This window comes from Salmo salar, chromosome 03, assembly GCF_965601325.2.
Source record: "Salmo salar chromosome 03, fSalSal1, whole genome shotgun sequence".
Lineage (NCBI taxonomy): Eukaryota > Metazoa > Chordata > Actinopteri > Salmoniformes > Salmonidae > Salmo > Salmo salar.
In genome coordinates this window covers 55892828-55913120 of record NC_138293.1, presented here as the reverse complement: position 1 = coordinate 55913120, position 20293 = coordinate 55892828, and the positions used below count along the sequence as shown (strand labels likewise).

The following is a 20293-nucleotide window of genomic DNA, read 5'->3' as shown; positions in this document are numbered from 1 at the left end:
GCAAGCGGAACCAGTGCACAAAGTCAGGAACCAACAGGAACCCTGAACAGCTTCTACCCCCAAGCCGTAAGCCAACTAAATAGCTAATCAAATGGCTACCCGGAATACCTGCATTTACCCTTTTTTGCACCAACTGTCATGCACCGACTATGGACAAACACTGGACTCTACCCACAGACATACCAACACACACATACAGCATACGCACAGATGCAATCTGAGGCCTAACACACTCACCACATACACTTCTGCTACTGTCTATTATCTATCCTGTTGCATAGTCACTTTACGCCTACCCACACCCTGGCCAGTTTATTAGGTATACCACCCCATTAATGGAAAGGGTTCGCTCCTGCAAACGGTGAGTGATGTGGCCGTGGATCGCTATATGAAGCAGGCAGACAAGCATCCAGTTACCGTTTGATTGAACGTTAGAATGGGCAAAACGAGTGACCTAGACAAATTAGAGCGTGGCATGATCGTCGGTGCCAGGCGCGCCGGTTCTAGTACCTCAGAACTGTCCTGCCTGCTGGGCTTTTCAAGCACGACTGTGTCTAGGGTTTACAGAGAATGGCGCGACAAACAAAAAACATCCAGTCAGCGGCAGTCCTGTGGGTGAAAACAGCTCGTTGATGATAGAGGTCAAAGGAGAACCTCAAGAATGGTGCAAGCTAACAGGCGGGCCACAAACAGGCAAATAATAGCACAGTACAACGCTGGTGTGCAGAACGGCATCTCAGAATGAATGCACAACTCATCGATCCTTGTCACGGATAGGCTATTGCAGCAGACGACCACACCGTGTTCCACTCCAATCAGTTAAAAACAGGAATAAGCGGCTCCAGTGGGTACGCAATCACCAACACTGGACTACCTAAGTGGAAAAACAGTGCCTGGTCCGACAAATCCCGGTCCCTGTTGCGTCATGCTGATGGCAGAATTAGAATTTGGTGTAAGCAGCATGAGTCCACGGCCCCACCCCGCCTGGTGTCAACGGTACAGGCTGGTGCCGGTGGTGTAACGGTGTAGGGCATGTTTTCCTGGCACATGTTAGGTCACTTGATACCAATTGAGCAACGAGTCCATGCCCCGAAGAATTCAGGCTGTTCTGGAGGTAAAAGAGAATCAGAACCGGTACTAGATGGTATCCATAATAAACTGGTCACTGAGTGCATATGCACATAGCTACGTTAATTACCTTGTACACCAACTCAGTACTGGTACTGCCTGTATATAGCCATGTTACTTTGACTCAACGTTTCGCGTTATTCATTGTGTATTTATTCCTTGTGTCACTATGACGAATCTGGCCCAACCCTTCTGTATCTGGGACCAAAACGGTCAGAACGTGTTCGCAGTTTATAAAATGTCAGGGAGAAAATGCAAAACCGGACTCATGGTGGAGAAGAAACACTGAGTGTGGCGTTTGGTCAGAGCGATGTGGATGGGTAGTCAGGATAGAAGTTTAAAGCAGGGTTCTCCAACCCTGTTCCTGGAGAATTACCTTCCTGTAGGTATACTACAACCCAAACCTGATCTAAAGACTATTTAGTGAATTCAACTTTTAAATTAATGAAACTTCCAAAGACTATTTTTCAGGTCGTTCGTTTCTCCTTTTCTAGTCCACATAGCGTGACACCAGCCAGCCAGAAAGCCAGCCAGCCAACCAGACAAACACACTACTCACCGGCAGGTTGAGTTTGACGGCGTCAACAGGTGCCTGGAAGGGCCAGGAGAAGTGGTGCTTCCACAGGGTCTTCAGCACCGCCTTGAGCAGGTACTGCAGCTGGTTGGTCTGCCGCTTGGGCTGCGACGGGTTGATGTACTCCGGGGGCGGTGGGTTAAACTCTGGCACTGTGGGTACGTAGGTGGAGGGCTGGGGCTGCCCCCCCTGGCTGCTGCTACTGCTGCCTGACGAAGACATCTGCACTGTGGTTGCGTCCAGGCCGTCCCCCATTCTTGCGGAGGTGACTTGGGGCGCGGGCACAGGGGCCGGAGCAGGGGTAGGGGTAAGGGTTGGGGTAGGGGCGGCAGTGGCCGCGGGACACCAGTTGTTCAGTCTCGACGGCGGCGCGGACGACTCCACTGAGAGAGCACCGCTGATTCCATTGCACTCCTCACTAGCCTCTCTAGGAAAAGAGGGGGGAGACAGACAGACCGTCATTAGCATCTTTGTCAGACATATAGGGTTGCAAAGCTCCCGTTAATTTACCAGTTACCGGAATCTTCAGTAATTGTGGTAAGTAACATGCAATCCATGGCAATCTATGGTAACTTTGGCAATTTATACTTGAATAACTTTTTCATATATTGTATACATTTTTCTAACTGTGTCCATATTGTCCATGAGCTTCTAGTGGATAGACCGTAAGTTTCAAGAGAAAATAGCCTAATAATGATAAAAGTATGTAAATCAACAATGGCATTTTCCATTAACTCTGCAAATCTTCCAACTGTCGTTTTTGTTGACAACTGCCATCGGTTTGGCCTTAAAACATGTACTAAGACAGACATAGTAAAATAAATTTAAAAATTATGCTGAAACCCTCAATAGTATTCAATAAGTTGATGGTTTATATTTAGGCTAATATTTTACAGCTGTTTAAAAAAAAAAGTATCATATTTGAATTTTCTTTTTTTTTTTTTAAGACATGCGATAAAGCCATAAAGGGGCCAGAGATAATTACAGACACCTGTAGTTCCCAAATAGGCCACAAGATGTCAAATGATAAAATATATTCCTTGAAAGTAAACAAAATTCTGGTAGATTACTGATAAACTACTAATATACCCTCCCCTTTGCAAGCCTAGACATATCAAAACACTTTTTAAATCATCACCAGCAGAGTTTGTAAGTGGTCAGCCTGGGGACAGTGAGACTGGAGATGCGCGTTCACGAGACTTCTCTATTTTTTTTCAGTCTTTGAATGAATACAACGTTGCCCGGTTGGAATATTATCGCTATTTTATGCGAAAAATAGCATAAAAATTGTTTTTAAACAGCGTTTGACATGCTTCTAAGTACGGTAATGGAATATTTAGATTTTTTTTGTCACGAAATGCGCGTTACCCTTCTGATAGTGACCTGAACGCACGAACAAAACGGAGGTATTTGGATATAACTATGGATTATTTGGAACAAAAACAACATTTGTTGTTGAAGTAGAAGTCCTGGGAGTGCATTCTGACGAAGAACAGCAAAGGTAATCCAATTTTTATAATAGTAATTCTGAGTTTAGGTGACCACGAAGTTGGCGGATGTCAAAATAGCTAGCCGTGATGGCCGAGCTATGTACTAAGAATATTGCAAACTGTGCTTTCGCCAAAAAGCTATTTTAAAATCAGACATAGCGATTGCATAAAGGAGTTCTGTATCTACAATACTTAAAATAATTGTTGTGTATTTTGTCAGTAATTTAGTAAATTCACCGGAAGTTTTCGGTGGGTATGCTAGTTCTGAACATCACATGCTAATGTAAAAAGCTGTTTTGTATTGTATAACATAATGTCCTAGGAGTGTCATCTGATGAAGATCAAAGGTTAGTGCTGCATTTAGCTGTGGTTTTGGTTTTTGTGACATATATGTGCTGCATTTTGCTGTGGTTTGGGTTTATGTGACATATATGCTTGCTTGGAAAATGGCTGTGTGATTATTTGTGTCTATGTACTCTCCTAACATAATCTAATGTTTTGCTTTCGCTGTAAAGCCTTTTGGAAATCGGACAACGTGGTTCGATTCAGGAGAAGTATATCTATAAAATGGTGTAAAATAGTCATATGTTTGAGAACTTTGAATTATGACATTTTGTGGTTTTAAATTTGGCGCTCTGATTTTTCATTGGCTGTTGAATAGTGTGGGACGATTTTGTCCCACCTCCCCTAGAGAGGTTAACATGTGTACATATTTGTATGACCATAACAAGATTCAACAACTGAGACATAAACTGAACAAGTTCCACAGACATGTGACTAACAGAAATGGAATAATGTGTGTCCCTGAACAAAGGGGGGGGGGGTCAAAATCAAAAGTAACAGTCAGTATTTGGTGTGGCCACCAGCTGCATTAAGTACTGCAGTGCATCTCCTCCTCATGGACTACACCAGATTTGCAAGTTCTTGCTGTGAGATGTTACCCCACTCTTCCACCAAGGCACCTGCAAGTTCCCAGACATTTCTGGGGGGAATGGCCCTAGCCCTCACCCTCCGATCCAACAGGTCCCAGACGTGCTCAATGATATTGAGATTCGTGCTCTTTGCTGGCCATAGCAGAACACTGACATTCCTGTCTTGCAGGAAATCACACACAGAATGAGCAGTATGGCTGGTGGCATTGTCATGCTGGAGGGTCATGTCAGGATGAGCCTGCAGGAAGGGTACTACATGAGGGAGGGGGATGTCTTCCCTGCAACGCACAGCGTTGAGATAGCCTGCAATGACAAGCTCAGTCCGATGATGCTGTGACACACCGCCCCAGACCATGACGGACCCTCCACCTCCAAATTGATCCCGCTCCAGAGTACAGGCCTCGGTGTAACGCTCATTCCTTCGACAATAAACGCGAATCCGGTCATCAACCCTGTTGAGACAAAACCGCAACTCGTCAGTGAAGAGCACTTTTTGCCAGTTCTGTCTAGTCCAGCGACGGTGGGTTTGTGCCCATCGTCGACGTTGTTGCCGGTGATGTCTGGTGAGGACCTGCCTTACAACAGGCCTACAAGCCCTCAGTCCAGCCTCTCTCAGCCTATTGCGGACAGTCTGAGCACTGATGGAGGGATTGTGCGTTCCTGGTGTAACTCGGGCAATTGTTGCCATCCTGTACCTGTCCCGCAGGTGTGATGTTCGGATGTACTGATCCTGTGCAGGTGTTTTTATACGTGGTCTGCCACCGTCGAGGACGATCAGCTGTCCGCCCTTCCTCCCTGTAATGCTGTCTTAGGCGTTTCACAGTACGAACATGGCAATTTATTGCCCTGGCCACATCTGCAGTCCTCATGCCTCCTTGCAGCATGCCTAAGGCACATTCAGGCAGATGAGCAGGGACCCTGGTCATCTTTCTTTGGTGTTTTTCTGAGTCAGTAGAAATGCGTCTTTAGTGTCCTACGTTTTCATAACTGTGACCTTAATAAGCTGTTAACAGTAAGCTGTTAGTGTTTTAACGACCGTTCCACAGGTGCATGTTCATTAATTGTTTATGGTTAATTGAACAAGCATGGGAAACAGTGTTTAAACCCTTTACAATGAAGATCTGAAGTTATTCGGATTTTTACAATTTATCTTTGAAAGACAGGGTCCTGAAAAGGGGACGTTTTTTTTTGTTGCTGAGTTTATATATAAGGATTTTTTTTGCTCTAGATTGGAGGAAATGGCAGTTACAAGTGTTCAAAAAAGCAAAAATCTCTTAGTCCAAAAGGAGAAACAGTCCTCCAGTTTTTCCCCCCTGGCCCATCATAAAAAAAGGCTTTGTCTGTATCTGTCAGGGTTCTGTCATTTCAAGGACGATACTGAAACGCCAGTTCCAAATCTGGATTACTTTCTGAATGGAGCTAAAATTGACCCAACCCTGTGTGTGTGTGTGTGTGTGTGTGTGTGTGTGTGTGTGTGTGTGTGTGTGTGTGTGTGTGTGTGTGTGTGTGTGTGTGTGTGTGTGTGTGTGTGAGAGAGATCAGAGGTGGGTTAGAAGTTAACCACCGCTGGGGTTTTGGCAGGGCCTGTGTGTGTCTAATGGTTTATGCGGGTCCCTGGTAAGACAGACTATCCCATTCCTTGGAAGTCTCTGGTCTCTGGAGTGTTTCAGGATGTGGGAGGTTTTGTGTGGGTGTGTGTGGTACGTTTGGCATCATCTGGCTGCTGGTGGAACACAGTGTTCCTATGCCGCCTCTCCCCCAGGCTTCTACAACACAAGGACAGTGTGTTGGAGACAGAGTACAAAGACACAGCAATGTGACCAACCAAAGTATTGATCATGAGGGATTCTCTTTTAAAACTCTGGCCAGTCACACATACACCAGTGTACGGATCTCGCTCGACTAACCACATTCCTGATGAGTCAACCGTTCTGAGTTAGCAGTTAACTAAGCAGTTAACCAAGCACATGATCGCTGCCTAGGCCTCCCTGGAGGGGAAACACCCATACACTGACAGACCTCTGTCTGGGATGATAACAGGAGAGAGGAATTTTAACTTGTCTGCTACCTGCCCACTCGGGTCAAAGCACCGGCCAAAACAGTTATTGAACGTTTCTTATAACAGAGTACAGACTTCCTGAATATAATGCTAGACATGATACAGCACAGAGCTGCTGCTGATGACCAAATAGCAGGTTGCATTCAGAGACAGAGCTATATAAGTCTAGTGGAAATTAGTCAAGCACTGCACTGGTAAGGCTCAAGAAAAGTGGTTTAATCTTTTGCCTGATTCCGTAGTTTTTCCCCCAAGTTACATTTTGTTTTTCCAAAAAAAATTGCACTCAAAATCACACTAATAGAATAACAAAAGTGGATGTTAAAAGTCGACAACAATGCTTGAATCACATCAGACGACCACTAGCCAGAGACTGTTTGGCTAGCAATGTTTCTGTAGCGCTCATGTGATTGAGTTTGCGATTCAAATGACCACTGGACTGATGCAAATAATCACGATATCATTCTGCCAGGTAGGCAGAGGCTACTTTGTAGTCAATGTTTAAATTGACAAGGTTTTTGCGAACATTTCCAAAGTAGACAATGGTTGTCATTACATTCGTATCGCCGCAAACGGCTACACAAAGTGGTAGACCAAAACGCGCGCACACAGACATGGTGTGCCGTTGCCTCTTCAGAAATTTGAAGGACAATATGAATCAGTGATTCATATATCTTACAATTATCTTGGGGGAAAAAAAATCATGCATTTTCATTGTGTGTTATACAGTGTGTGTGTGGTCGACTGAGGCTGCAGTACTGAAGAGGTCGACAGGGACAGACAATGGGACCAAGCAGCAGTAGCAGCAGACAGGAGGAGGATGACGTCCACTAAGGAACTGACAGGCCCTCCACAAACAGGATAGTGTTCATTGGGGCACACAACGGAAAACATTTTCAAAATGTGTTGCATGTGCTTGCAATGAAAGTGAGCGTTTCCTCATTGGACATAATGCTCAAATCCAGGACAACTCCCTCCCTGTTTTAAACATAACACCACCACCCAGCTCTTACAGACACAGGAGGAGGACAGAGGATGAGGGAGGCGTCTGTGGCAGGTACAGACGGGAGGGCTCCCTCTATGGGGGACAGAGGCTGTTCGTTAGGTAGCTTCTAGCTAGCCACAACACCAGGCTGATGCTCCAGCTGGTTCGGGATGCAGTGTTCTCTGGGACCAGGAACCTGCCGACGTATACACAGCACCACCAGATGGTTCACAACAGCCAGGCAACAACAAATCAGGGAATCCAAGGACACACACACAGTACAAAGTACAGCATTTGTCCCCCACTGTGTGCTATTGCTCCACTATTGGGTCTAGTTTATTGCGATTCTTTAAAACCTCAACTGCTGACTGAATCTATTTGACTAGATAAGATGACTCTGAGCAAACATGATTAGCTCAGGCAAAGAGAGGCCACACCAGTCCTGTTGTCTTTCACTAGGTTTTCCTGTGGTTTCCCATGTTTGAAGAATTATTTTTTTTTACACCTAGGCGGCAACCCAAATGGCACCTTATTCCTTACGTAGTGCACTACTTCTGACCAGTTCAAAAGTAGCGCACTATAGGGAATAGGGTGCCATTTGAGACGTACTCCCTAATCAGGTCAACTTGGGTCCATTCTCACCTTCACACCATCGGCCTGATAAGTGACAGTAACACAGGTTTGGTTTCGATTGGAAAGGAGGAACCTGTACACAACGTTAATCCAGCAGACAATGGACATGTAAATGTCAAAAATACTAATCTCATCAGGAGTGGAAGTGGCTCGTTGAGTACCTGACAAAGTCGCTGACCAAGGCTTGATGGCCAAAACACATCCATTGTGACTGCTGATGATTAAACTAAGTTAGCTCCAGGTTAGACCTTGTTATTTTTCTCGACTAACAGCATCCATAGAAAAGTTAACCCAGTCTGGATGCATCCCAAACGGCACCCTATTGCCTACACGGTGCACTACGTTTGAACAGAGCCCGTATGGTTAGGTTTTGATAGCTCTGTCTTGGTGCATTACACAAACTCACTTCAAAAAGACAAAAGAAAACGGCATTAAAAACATAAATCGCTATGACTAATTATTTCCTGCTACGGTCCGAAAGGTCAACAACACATTTTTACAACCTACTTAATACACCAGGCCCTGTATTCACAAAGTCTCAAGAGTGGGAGTGCTGCTGTGCTGATCTAGGATCAGTTTTCGATTATATGGATTGGGGGGGACCTGATCCAAGATCAGCACTGTCTCCAACTCTGATGCACTTCGTAAATACAACTCAGCAGAGGCAGATTCCTACAAGGGGTGAAGATAAACGCTGCCGCTGGCTGACTTCCTGCCTACCGGTGTGTGTGTGTGTGTGTGTGTGTGTGTGTGAGTGTGTGTGTGTGTGTGTGTGTCTTACCACACACCCCCACTGCTCTGGGCTCTGGAATAACAGTTGACCTTGGACCTGGACATAGATCACCACAGACTGCCGAGGAATGTTGTGAGAGAAGGGAGGAAGTGGCTCTGGTTACCGAGGGGCCTAGTCGAGGCCAGGAAATCAGGTTCTGGCAGTGACTGACACTTGAACACCAGAGGGGGGTAAAACTTGTCCTAAATGGCAGCCTATTCCCTATATAGTGCACTACTTTTTAATGAGCGCCACAGGGAATAGGGTGCTATTTGGGGGGACACACACACACCTCATGTTAGGTTACAAAATAGAGGTACTGTATCTACTAGGCTAATCTATTCCATCTAGAAGGTAAATAATCATTTGCGTTTTCCAGGGGAGGTAGCTGCAGCCAATAGGAACGTAGGTCAGAGGATCCCACTCCACACACCAGTGCAGTAAGAGACATCCGGCTATGAGTAAGTCCCAAATGACTACTTGTGACTAGGGATGTGACCAAATGGAAAAATGTTCTTGATGTTTAAACAGCAAAACACATTTTTACATAGTTCTTTTGTGAAATTTCCATGTGAATTCACAATGCAGCTTTGCTGCTGCCAGCATTGGTTTGGGTCTCACAGTGCGTTCCTTTCAGATGGTTAAGCATCGCATCTGTGCTACCATTACTTGACCTCAATTCCACCTCGCAAAGTTTGTATTTCCTTCTCATTTAACTTCACAGTACTGCCAAACAGGACTTAACTGCTGTCACTTGCCGTTCTCTGCTATTTTTCCAACTTAACGATGATGACAGTGATGGAGCGCAGACTAAAAAAATAATTGATTCCACGACTCTTCGAACGTCAACTCCCACTGATCATTTCTGAGTGTTAACTTCTCTAGGGTAGGGGGCAGTATTTTCACGTCCGGATGAAAGGCGTGCCGAAGTAAACTGCCTGCTACTCAGGCCCAGAAGCTAGGATATGCATATTATTAGTAGATTTGGATAGAAAACACTCTGAAGTTTCTAAAACTGTTTGAATGATGGCTGTGAGTACAACAGAACTCATATGGCAGGCAAAAACTTGAGAAAAATTCAACCAGGAAGTGTGGAAATCTGAGGTTTGTAGTTTTTCAAGTGATTGCCTATACAGTCTACAGTGACTTAGGGTTCATTTTGCACTTCCTAAGGCTTCCACTAGATGTCAACAGTCTTTAGAACATTGTTTCATGCTTCTACTGTGAATAGGGAGAGAATAAGAGCTCCTGGAATTAGATGAGTGAGAAAATGACATGCGCTCAGTGGTGCAAACTCACGTGAGAGTTAGCTGTGTTCCTTTTCTTTTTTGAAGTCAAAAGGTCTTGTCCGGTTGGAATATTATGGAAGATTTATGATAAAAACATCCTAAAGATTGATTCTATACATCGTTTGACATGTTTCTACGAACTGTAATATAACTTTTTTGACTTTTCGTCTGAACTAAATGTGCGAGCACAGCGCATTTGGAGTACTCGACCGAACGCGCAAACAAAAAGGAGGTATTTGGACATATATATGGACTTTATCGAAACAAATGAACATTTATTGGGGAACTGGGATTCCTGGGAGTGCATTCCGACGAAGATCATCAAAGGTAAGTGAATATTTATAATATTATTTCTGAGTTTTGTTGACGCCACAAAATGGCGGGTTTGGTTTCGTGTCTGAGCGCTGTACTCAGATTATTGCAAAGTGTGCTTTCGCTGTAAAGTTTTTTTGAAATCTGACACAGCGGTTGCATTAAGGAGTAGTGTATCTATAATTCTTTGAATAACAATTTAATAGTTTATCAACGTTTATGATGAGTATTTCTGTAAATTGATGTGCTCATTCACCGGAAGTTTTGGGAGGCAAAACATTTCTGAACATTATATGCCAATGTAAAATGGGTTTTTGGATATAAATATGAACTTTATCGAGCAAAACATACATGTATTGTGTAACATGAAGTCCTATGAGTGCGCGTGCCACATACCCCAGACAGGTTAAAATTCAATGCCTGCTCGGAATTGACTCCTAAGATTATTGACTTTTGGAAAGGAGGAGACTGATTAGTTGCCGTACTTCCGAGAACTCGCATCTTTCATAGCAAGCTAGCGAGGGATGGAGAGAGAGGGGAGGGGCACAGTATAGGCAGGTCAGCCACCAGACAGACAGATGGGTCTGTGCACTGTTCTATCGGCAATCAAAAGTACTCTTCATTCTGGAATTTCATATTTGGACAAACTGTATTGAATGTTAGTCATGCCACAAAAATCTGAATTTAATAATTCCGAAACATTCGAGAAACAAACTAATGGTTTGATGATGTTGAGGGAAATACACGGCCTATAGACTAATGGGCCGAGCCCATTTCATTTGAACTCTTTCCGTCAGTCCAAGAGAGGTAGCATCTGTGACATCTACAGTATGGCGTGCGTCAGACAGTGGAGTGGACCATCACATCTTCACCTAGTGGGGTCTGCAATGGACACCACATGTTTTCGGTCAGCCTGGCCTGGAATTAGGCTATGTCTGTGTCCCAAATAACGCCCCATTCCCTACGTCGGGGATCATCAACTAGATTCAGCCGCGGGCCAATTTAGTCTTGGGCGGGTGGTTGAGGGGCCGGAACATAATTACAAATAATTGACCACAAGAAGCCCAAGCAGATATAGTATTTGAGTAAAGCATTTCAAACCTTGCTTAATTGCTCAATTAAAATCAATTGGAGGTGATTTCCTGGTGTTTTTACTGTCTTACTTCCAACAATGAAAACGCAACAAAAGAAAACTAAAATATTTGTAAACTTGGGTGGCCAAATAAAAACCACCCGCAGGCCACCAATTGGGGAACACTGCCTTACACAGTGAACTACTTTGGACCAGGGACGCTAAACTACCTCACTTCAGCGGAGAACTGCTCTCACCCACGTGCATGCAGGCCACAAAACGCCTTTTGGGGGGGTGGGGGGGGGGGGGCAGGCAACTGAGTCAGAGGCATGCGTCATGTCTGACTGTTCAGAGCCCTCCTCTCTCTCTCTGGCTGTGTGGATCTGTAGAGGCAAGCAGGCTTCCTCTGAGTGAGGCAACATCCCCCACACACTAGGGTTGGGCGATATTTGGCCAGACCTATTCCACGATATGCTACTCCAAATATTGTCGATATCTGATATTATCGTGTTGCATTGTAAAATGACAAAATAATTCCACTGTGCTTATTTATGATCTTATAGTCGTCTTCTCGTTAAAAAAATACTTATGACGGGAAAAAAAAGGGTTTATTCGTTTAGACTTCATGCTGAACATATTGATACGACTGCACAGTTTTGAATTGTAAAGTTCAAATATCACCAATAGTCAATATTATCATATAGTCCATCAGCCCAACCCTAACACACAGACACACACTGCTGCTGGTGACAAGCCTACATTAAAATCAGGTTGGGTTTGTGTTCAGTCAAAGAACACTGTGGTGAAACACTCCCAGTGGCTCTCTCTCTGACTGACCATAGGGTGGACCAAACACACAGGGTGGTGTGCAACAGGAGCGAAAAGATTCAATACAGAAGACAACAATCTGTGTTTACAGTGGGCAAAAAGCCAGGACGAAAGGGTGAGGAGAACACACACCAATAATGGAGGGGAGAGAGTGACAACACTCATGTCTGAGTCACTGATTAAACAAAAACACAGAGAACTGTAGCTAAAGAACACCCCTTGCTCTCCTTCTCCCTCCCACCCGGGCTGAACTCACCGGACCAGTTCATTCACCAAGGCATTTCCTGGAATCAGGACACGTTTCCCCCCTTCTGCCACAACAAATACAACACACTCTTCTCCCCTCCCCTCCTCACCTCTCCCACCAGGAGGGTTATAGGCAGAATGGTGGCTAATAATGTAATCCTCCAAACCAACAATTTCCACAGGCTTTAAACTAATAAGCTACATCAGAGAAAATGACACATTAATAGGTCATATTTGAGAATGTTGTCCACAAACAAAGACTTCTCTGTAAACTGGAGCTTTCAGTTTCACTTTCATGTTTTAGATTAGGTGTCCTCCATACAGTACAAATGCAAGCTGTAGACTTAAGTATATGTACACTGAATAAAAATAGGAAAAAAAGGTATTACTCTTAAATGCTGTGCACACATTTGTTTATATTCCTGTTTGTGAGCATTTTTACTTTGCCAAGATAATCTATCCACCTGACAGGTGTGGCATATCAAGAAGCTGATTAAACAGTATGATCATTACACAGGTGCACCTTGTGCTGCGGGCACAATACAATGCCACTCTAAAATGAGCAGTTTCTTCACAACACAATGCCACAAATGTCTAAAGTTGAGGGAGCGTGCAATTGGCATGCTGACTGCAGGAATGTCCACCAGAGCTGTTGCCAGAGAATCGAATGTTGATTTCTCAACCATAAGCCGCCTCCAACGTCGTTTTAGAGAATTTGTTAGGCGTCGTGTGGACAAGTGGTTTGCCGATGTCAACATTGTGAACGGAGTGCCCCATGGTAGTGGTGGAGTTATGGTATAGGCAGGTATAAGCTAAGGACAACAAACACAATTGCATTTTATCTATGGTAATTTGAATGCACAGAAATACTGTGACGAGATCCTGAGGCCCATTTTCTTTTTCTTAAAAAAAAAGGTATCTGTGACCAACAGATGCATATATGCGTTTACAGTCATGTGAAATCCAAAGTTCAGGGCCTAATGAACTTATTTCGATTGACTGATTTCCTCATGTGAACTGTAACCCAGTAAAATCTTTGAAATTGTTGCACGTTGCGTTTATATTTTTGTTCCGTGTATTTAACACAACGGATGTAGCCTAGTATTATGAGAAAGTCTCCCTTGAATGGGAAACATGAGGGAAGCCTATTTTTTTATTTATCTGTATCGGCCAAACGTTACCTTTTCACAGAGACAGAAGAATAATGTGCCATTTTTTCCAAAAGAGCATCCAGAGTCTGAAAATCCAGCAGATCGTTAGACTTGGCATGCATCTTGTAATCCATCTAGAAGCTTCCCTCAAAGCAAAAAAAAAGAAAATAACAGGAGAAGTTTGGCTCCCTTTCGCTCCTTTTCCCACAAACACAGGAAGAGAGAACGGTTCTGTTTAAGGTTCCAATCTAGATCTGTTTCACAAAATCCATCCACAATAATCCACACATGATTAATCCATTGATCCAGGCTTAAGAGATGGGTATTCCTTGAAAAAAAATATTTAAAAAAAAACAGAAAAGGGACAGGGATCGGGGTAAAATTATGCCTGTGGAGGCCTGACTGGAGCCGGCTGGCTGAGTTAGCTGTGTGTGCCGGTCTCCTTCGCTCTACCCCCTCCCCCTCTCAGCAGCAGCACAACGGCCCAGCAGCCACAGGCTCCTCGCCCCATTGTGTGTGTCCACCCCGGGCCTCCCCCACTCACAAGCAGCAAGAGTGAGAAAGGAGGACAGCGCTCCGGTAAAAAAAATTAAAAAATTAATCCAGGAGAGCTTGCTTCTTCCCTTTCTCTCGTAGCTCTTCTCTCTCAAAACACACACACACACAGCAAACGGCGTGTGGTGGTTATTCAACGGTGAAAATGGCTCTGCTGTTCCGCTTCCTCATTGAGCTCTAGTCTCAGCCCACAGCGCGTTACCCCTCCCTCTCCCTGCGCTCTCACTCCACCCCTCCCTTTTCTCCCCCCCCTCAATAGCTTGAGGTCCCTCCCTCTCTCCCTCCACACCTTTGGCACCCCACCCCCTCCCTCCTTCCTTCCAATTCACCCTGCCCCTCCCCCACTTGCCGTTCTCCTTTCGGGCTGATCTTGTGAACCAACGACTGCCTACCCCCACCAAACCAAAGGCTACCTTATCTACTGCTCTCGCTCCCCCTCCATCCCTCCCTCTCTCCCCACCACGCTGCTGCACACACATTCACACAGCACGTCTAGACTAATACAAAAGCATCCACGCCGGCCGGGCTTTTGTCAATGCAGAGAGAAAGAGAAACAACGAGAGAGAGAGATAATATGTAAGACAATACTATAAGAGGGGGAGGACTGAACAATCCATTCCTTCTTCACAAGGCCAGCGGGCCACTGCTGCTAAATTGTTAATAAAAAAATGTGGGATGGTAAGCATTTTCAGTGTCAAACAAAACCAGATATAAAGTAGAAAAGATAATGGAGCAATTTTTTATTTTATTTCACCGTTATTTAACCAGGTAGGCTAGTTGAGAACAAGTTCTCATTTACAACTGCGACCTGGCCAAGATAAAGCAAAGCAGTTCAACACATACAACAACACAGAGTTACACATGGAATAAACAAACATAAAGTCAATAATACAGTAGCAAAAGTCTACATACAGTGTGTGCAAATGAGGTAAGGGAGGTAAGGCAATAATGGTGGCGAAGTAATTACAATAAACCAATTAAACACTGGAGTGATAGATGTGCAGAAGATGAATGTTCAAGTAGAGATACTGGGGTGCAAAGGAGCAAAATAAATAAATAAATACAGTATGGGGATGAGGTAGTTGGATGGGTTATTTACAGATGGGCTATGTACAGGTGTAGTGATCTGTGAGCTGCTCCGACAGCTGGTGCTTAAAGCTAGTGAGGGAGATATGAGTCTCCAGCTTCAGAGATTTTTGCAGTTCATTCCAGTCATTGGCAGCAGAGAACTGGAAAGAAAGGCGGCCAAAGGAGGAATTGGCTTTGGGGGTGACCAGTGAGATATACCTGCTGGAGCGTGTGCTATGGGTGGGTGCTGCTATGGTGACCAGTGAGCTGAGATAAGGCGGGGCTTTACCGAGCAAAGACTTGTAGATGACCTGGAGCCAGTGGGTTTGGCGACGAGTATGAAGCGAGGGCCAGCCAACGAGAGCGTACAGGTCGCAGTGGTGGGTAGTATATGGGGCTTTGGTGACAAAACGGATGGCACTATATATTTTTAAATAAGATATCCTTTGAGAAATATCTATTACCAAAATAAAAACTAGACAGACAGGGAGAATCTAAAATTGTCAAAATGCCATGGGGCCCCCAATTGATTTGTTTATGTTTGAGTCACTATCACTCAGATAGCATAAGAACACGGTGTAAACCATAGCGAAATGTGTAGAATAGCTTTAAAATAACCAACATTTTGTCTCTGCGGCCAATAGTAAGGCCTCAAAAAAAAATTGCTCGGAGACTGCGCGTTTGGCTGAAAAAAAAATCCTGCAGGAGACAGTGGATATCCTCTCCCACAACAAACGGATATCAACTCAGACACGGGGAGAAATTTGACATGAGACAAAGCTCAAACATAGTGGTTCTTTCTTTAAAAGTTACGAGTTTATGCTGCGACCGTTAGTGGTAGATGGTGGCATTCTGTCATTGCACCACATTATCACAAAGGGGAGTTAGAACGCTGATCTATCGGTAGTCTAAACTGTGGCACAAATTGACAATCTTTTCGTAAATTAATGGAGGCGTTTTCAGTCTGAGAGTCTCTTCTCTGGCACTAGAGTCCTGCATTTGGCAACAACAACAAAAAACTGTCGGTGGTTAAGAGATTACTTGGGTAAATAAAATGGGGAATTTCGCTTCACATGTGGACTGACGATTTTCGAAAAATAGGCACGGTGGGCTTTTGGTTTCTCTCCCTCTAAAAACAGAAATGAAAATCATTCTAAATCACAAACAGGCTTTATTTACAAATTAGTATGAATGTCTCACCCCATGTTCAAGAATGGCCTTTTTCCCTTTATTCAGATTACAACCGATCACTTTCGGTTATTTGAAAACAAAATCTCAAAAACATTTTTTTTTTTTAAACAAGCCATAGAAAGTTGGTTTCAATTTCAGTAAGGAACTTGTCTGTCGGCCGTGCATTAAAAAGACAAAAATTGGTTAAAGAAAATTGTGAAAAATAAAAAATATATACCAGTTTCATTTAAAGGACCAAAAAATTGACAACTGTGCCATATAGATTGTAGAGGTCGACCGATTATGATTTTTTTCACCGTCGATACCGATTATTGGAGGACCAAAAAAAGCCGATACCGATTAATCTGCCGTTTTTATTAATTTGTAATAATAACAATTACAACAATACTGAATGAACACTTATTTTAACTTAATATAATACATCAATAAAATCTATTTAGCCTCAAATAAATAATGAAACATGTTCAATTTGGTTTAAATAATGCAAAAACAAAGTGTTGGAGAAGAAAGTAAAAGTGCAATATGTGCCATGTAAAAAAGCTAACGTTTAAGTTCCTTGCTCAGAACATGAGAACATATGAAAGCTGGTGGTTCCTTTTAACATGAGTCTTCAATATTCCCAGGTAAGAAGTTTTAGGTTGTAGTTATAGGAATTATAGGACTATTTCTCTCTATACGATTTGCATTTCATATACCTTTGACTATTGGATGTTCTTATAGGCACTTTAGTATTGCCAGTGAAACAGTATAGCTTCCGTCCCTCTCCTAGCTCCTACCTGGGCTCGAACCTGGAACACATCGACAACAGCCACCCTCGAAGCAGCGTTACCCATGCAGAGCAAGGGGAACAACTACTCCAATTCTCAGAGCGAGTGACGTTTGAAACGCTATTAGCGCGCACCCCGCTAACTAGCTAGCCATTTCACATCGGTTACACCAGCCTAATCTCGGGAGCTTGAAGTCATAAACAGCACAATGCTTGAAGCATTGCGAAGAGCTGCTGGCAAACGCACGAAAGTGCTGTTTGAATGAATGCTTATGAGCTTGCTGCTGCCTACCATCGCTCAGTCAGACTGCTCTATCAAATATCAAATCATAGACTTAATTATAACATAATAACACACAGAAATACAAGCCTTTTTTTTCATTAATATGGTCGAATCCGGAAACTATCATTTCGAAAACAAAACATTTATTCTTTCAGTGAAATACGGAACCGTTCCGTATTTTATCTAACGGATGGCATCCCTAAGTCTAAATATTGCTGTTACATTGTACAACCTTCAATGTTATGTCATAATTAATTACGGCCTTTGTTAGGAATAAATGGACTTCGCACAGTTCGCAATGAGCCAGGCGGCCCAAACTGCTGCATATACCCTGACTGCTTGCACGGAACGCAAGAGAAGTGACACAATTTCCCTAGTTATAAGAAATTCAGGTTAGCAGGCAATAGTAACTAAATATGCAGGTTTAAAAATATATACTTGTGTATTGATTTTAAAGAAAGGCATTGATGTTTATGGTTAGGTACATTGGTGCAACGACAGTGCTTTTTTCGCAAATGCGCTTCTTAAATCGTCACCCGTTTGTCAAAGTAGGCTGTGATTCGATGAGAAATTAACAGGCACCGCATCGATTATATGCAACGCAGGACACGCTAGATAAACTAGTAATAACATCAACCATGTGTAGTTAACTAGTGATTATGTTAACCTGTTATGGCTAGGGGGCAGTATTTTCACGGCTGGATAAAAAACGTACCCGATTTAATCTGGTTACTACTCCTGCCCAGTAACTAGAATATGCATATAATTATTGGCTTTGGATAGAAAACACTCCAAAGTTTCTAAAACGGTTTGAATGGTGTCTGTGAGTATAACAGAACTCAAATGGCAGGTCAAAACCTGAGAGATTCCTTTACAGGAAGTGGCCTGTCTGACCATTTCTTGAACTTCTTTGCCATCTCATTCAATTACAAAGGATCTCTGCTCTAACGTGACACTTCCTACGTCTTCCATAGGCTCTCAGAGCCCGTGAAAAAACAGAATGTCGTCATCCCAGCCCCAGGCTGAAACACATTATCGCCTTTGTCAAGTGGCCGATCAAGGGACTGTGGGCTTAGGCGCGTGCCCTGGCCGCCCCCGTCTTTGTGATTTTTCCTCTGTTTGCCGAAAAGGAGATTCCCGGTCGGAATATTATCGCTTTTTTACGAGATAAATTGCATAAAAATTGATTTTAAACAGCGGTTGACATGCTTCGAAGTACGGTAATGGAATATTTAGACATTTTTTGTCACGAATTGCGCCATGCGCACGACCCTGATATACCATTTCGGATAGTTTCTGGAACGCACGAACAAAACGCCGCTATTCGGATATAACGATGGATTATTTGGGACCAAACCAACATTTGTTATTGAAGTAGCAGTCCTGGGAGTGCATTCTGACGAAGACAACAAAGGTAATAACATTTTTGTAATAGTAAATCTGATTTTGGTGAAGGCTAAACTTGCCGGGTGTCTAAATAGCTAGCCCTTGATGCCTGGGCTATGTACTTAGAATATTGCAAAATGTGCTTTCACCAAAAAGCTATTTTAAAAATCGGACATAGAGTGCATAGAGGAGTTCTGTATCTATAATTCTAAAAATAATTGTTATGCTTTTTGTGAACGTTTATCGTGAGTAATTTAGTAAATTATTAGCAAATTCCCGGAAGTTTGCGGGGGGTATGCTAGTTCTGAACGTCACATGCTAATGTAAAAAGCTGTTTTTTGATATAAATATGAACTTGATTGAACAAAACATGCATGTATTGTATAACATAATGTCCTAGGTGTGTCATCTGATGAAGATCATCAAAGGTTAGTGCTGCATTTAGCTGTCTTCTGGGTTTTTGTGACATTATATGCTAGCTTGAAAAATGGGTGTCTGATTATTTCTGGCTGGGTACTCTGCTGACATAATCTAATGTTTTGCTTTCGCTGTAAAGCCTTTTTGAAATCGGACAGTGTGGTTAGATAAAGGAGAGTCTTGTCTTTAAAATGCTGTGAAATAGTCATATGTTTGAAAAATTGAAGTTTTAGTATTTTTGAGGAATTTGTAATTCGCGCCACGCCTATCATTGGATATTGGAGCAGGTGTTCCGCTAGCGGAACGTCTAGATGTAAGAGGTTTTAAGATTGATTGTTTTTTATAAGTTTAATGCTAGCTAGCAACTTACCTTGGCTTCTTGCTGCCCTCGCATAACAGGTAGTCAGCCTGCCACGCAGGCTCCTCGTGGAGTGCAATGTAAGGCAGGTGGGTTAGAGCGTTGGACTAAAACCGGAAGGTTGCAAAAACAAATCCCCGAGCAGACAAGGTAAATATTTGTCGTTCTGCCCGTTAACCCACCGTTCCTAGGCCGTCATTGAAAATAAGAATGTGTTCTTAACTGACTTGCCTAGTTAAATAAAGGTGTATATAATTAATTGGCCATTCCGATTAAATCAGTCGACCTCTAATAGATTGCAAAATAGCTGGGAAGATATTTTCGATGTACCGATTCCACGGCACATGGTTTATGAATTGACAGGCAATTTGTGTGTTGCTTATAACCTACCTTAGGCCTAAAACCTATGGGTTTAACCTTCTGAATTAATGATTATATTGAAGATAGAAGCCGCCTCTTAATGAGTTCTGAGAGCCAATCTGTTATCCGATGACGATTATTATGAATACTATTACCGCTGAATGAAAGAGCATGGGGACTGGTCTTGATAAATCAGATTTTTAATTTGGAAATGTTAAGATTCTTTTGCTCTTCACTATCACAATATTAAAAATGTTCAAATGCATTCATGAATTAAATTGCTTTAGCCGACATGTTGCCGTTCATCTGATGAAGGTGTTTTTGGTTGATGGCCAATATTAAAAGCAGTCAAATGCATTTGTGAATTCAATCGCTTTATTTAATTATTTAAGGCTCCTTTCTCTTCTCTGTGCTGTAGTTCTTTTAAGAATAAAGTAGGCT

At 43.1% G+C, this 20293-nt stretch overlaps 1 protein-coding gene across 6 annotated transcripts in view; it reads right to left on the bottom strand.

Annotated features, from left to right (window-relative positions):
• LOC106600922 (bromodomain-containing protein 4) overlaps positions 1–20293 on the bottom strand; it is a 67625-nt gene that overhangs the window by 25420 nt on the left and 21912 nt on the right. For 3 of the 6 annotated variants that reach the window (XM_014192709.3, XM_082973602.1, XM_014192710.3), the window contains exons 1-2: positions 13499–14200; positions 1688–2129 (exon numbers count right to left, since the gene is read on the bottom strand). In XM_014192709.3, coding sequence (XP_014048184.3) covers positions 1688–2129; positions 13499–13602 — 546 coding nt within the window. In that variant the 5' untranslated portion in view covers positions 13603–14200. Of the gene's footprint in view, positions 1–1687; positions 2130–13498; positions 14202–20293 lie in introns of those variants that run through there. The other 3 variants (XM_082973603.1, XM_082973604.1, XM_082973601.1) reach the window with 2 other exon arrangements.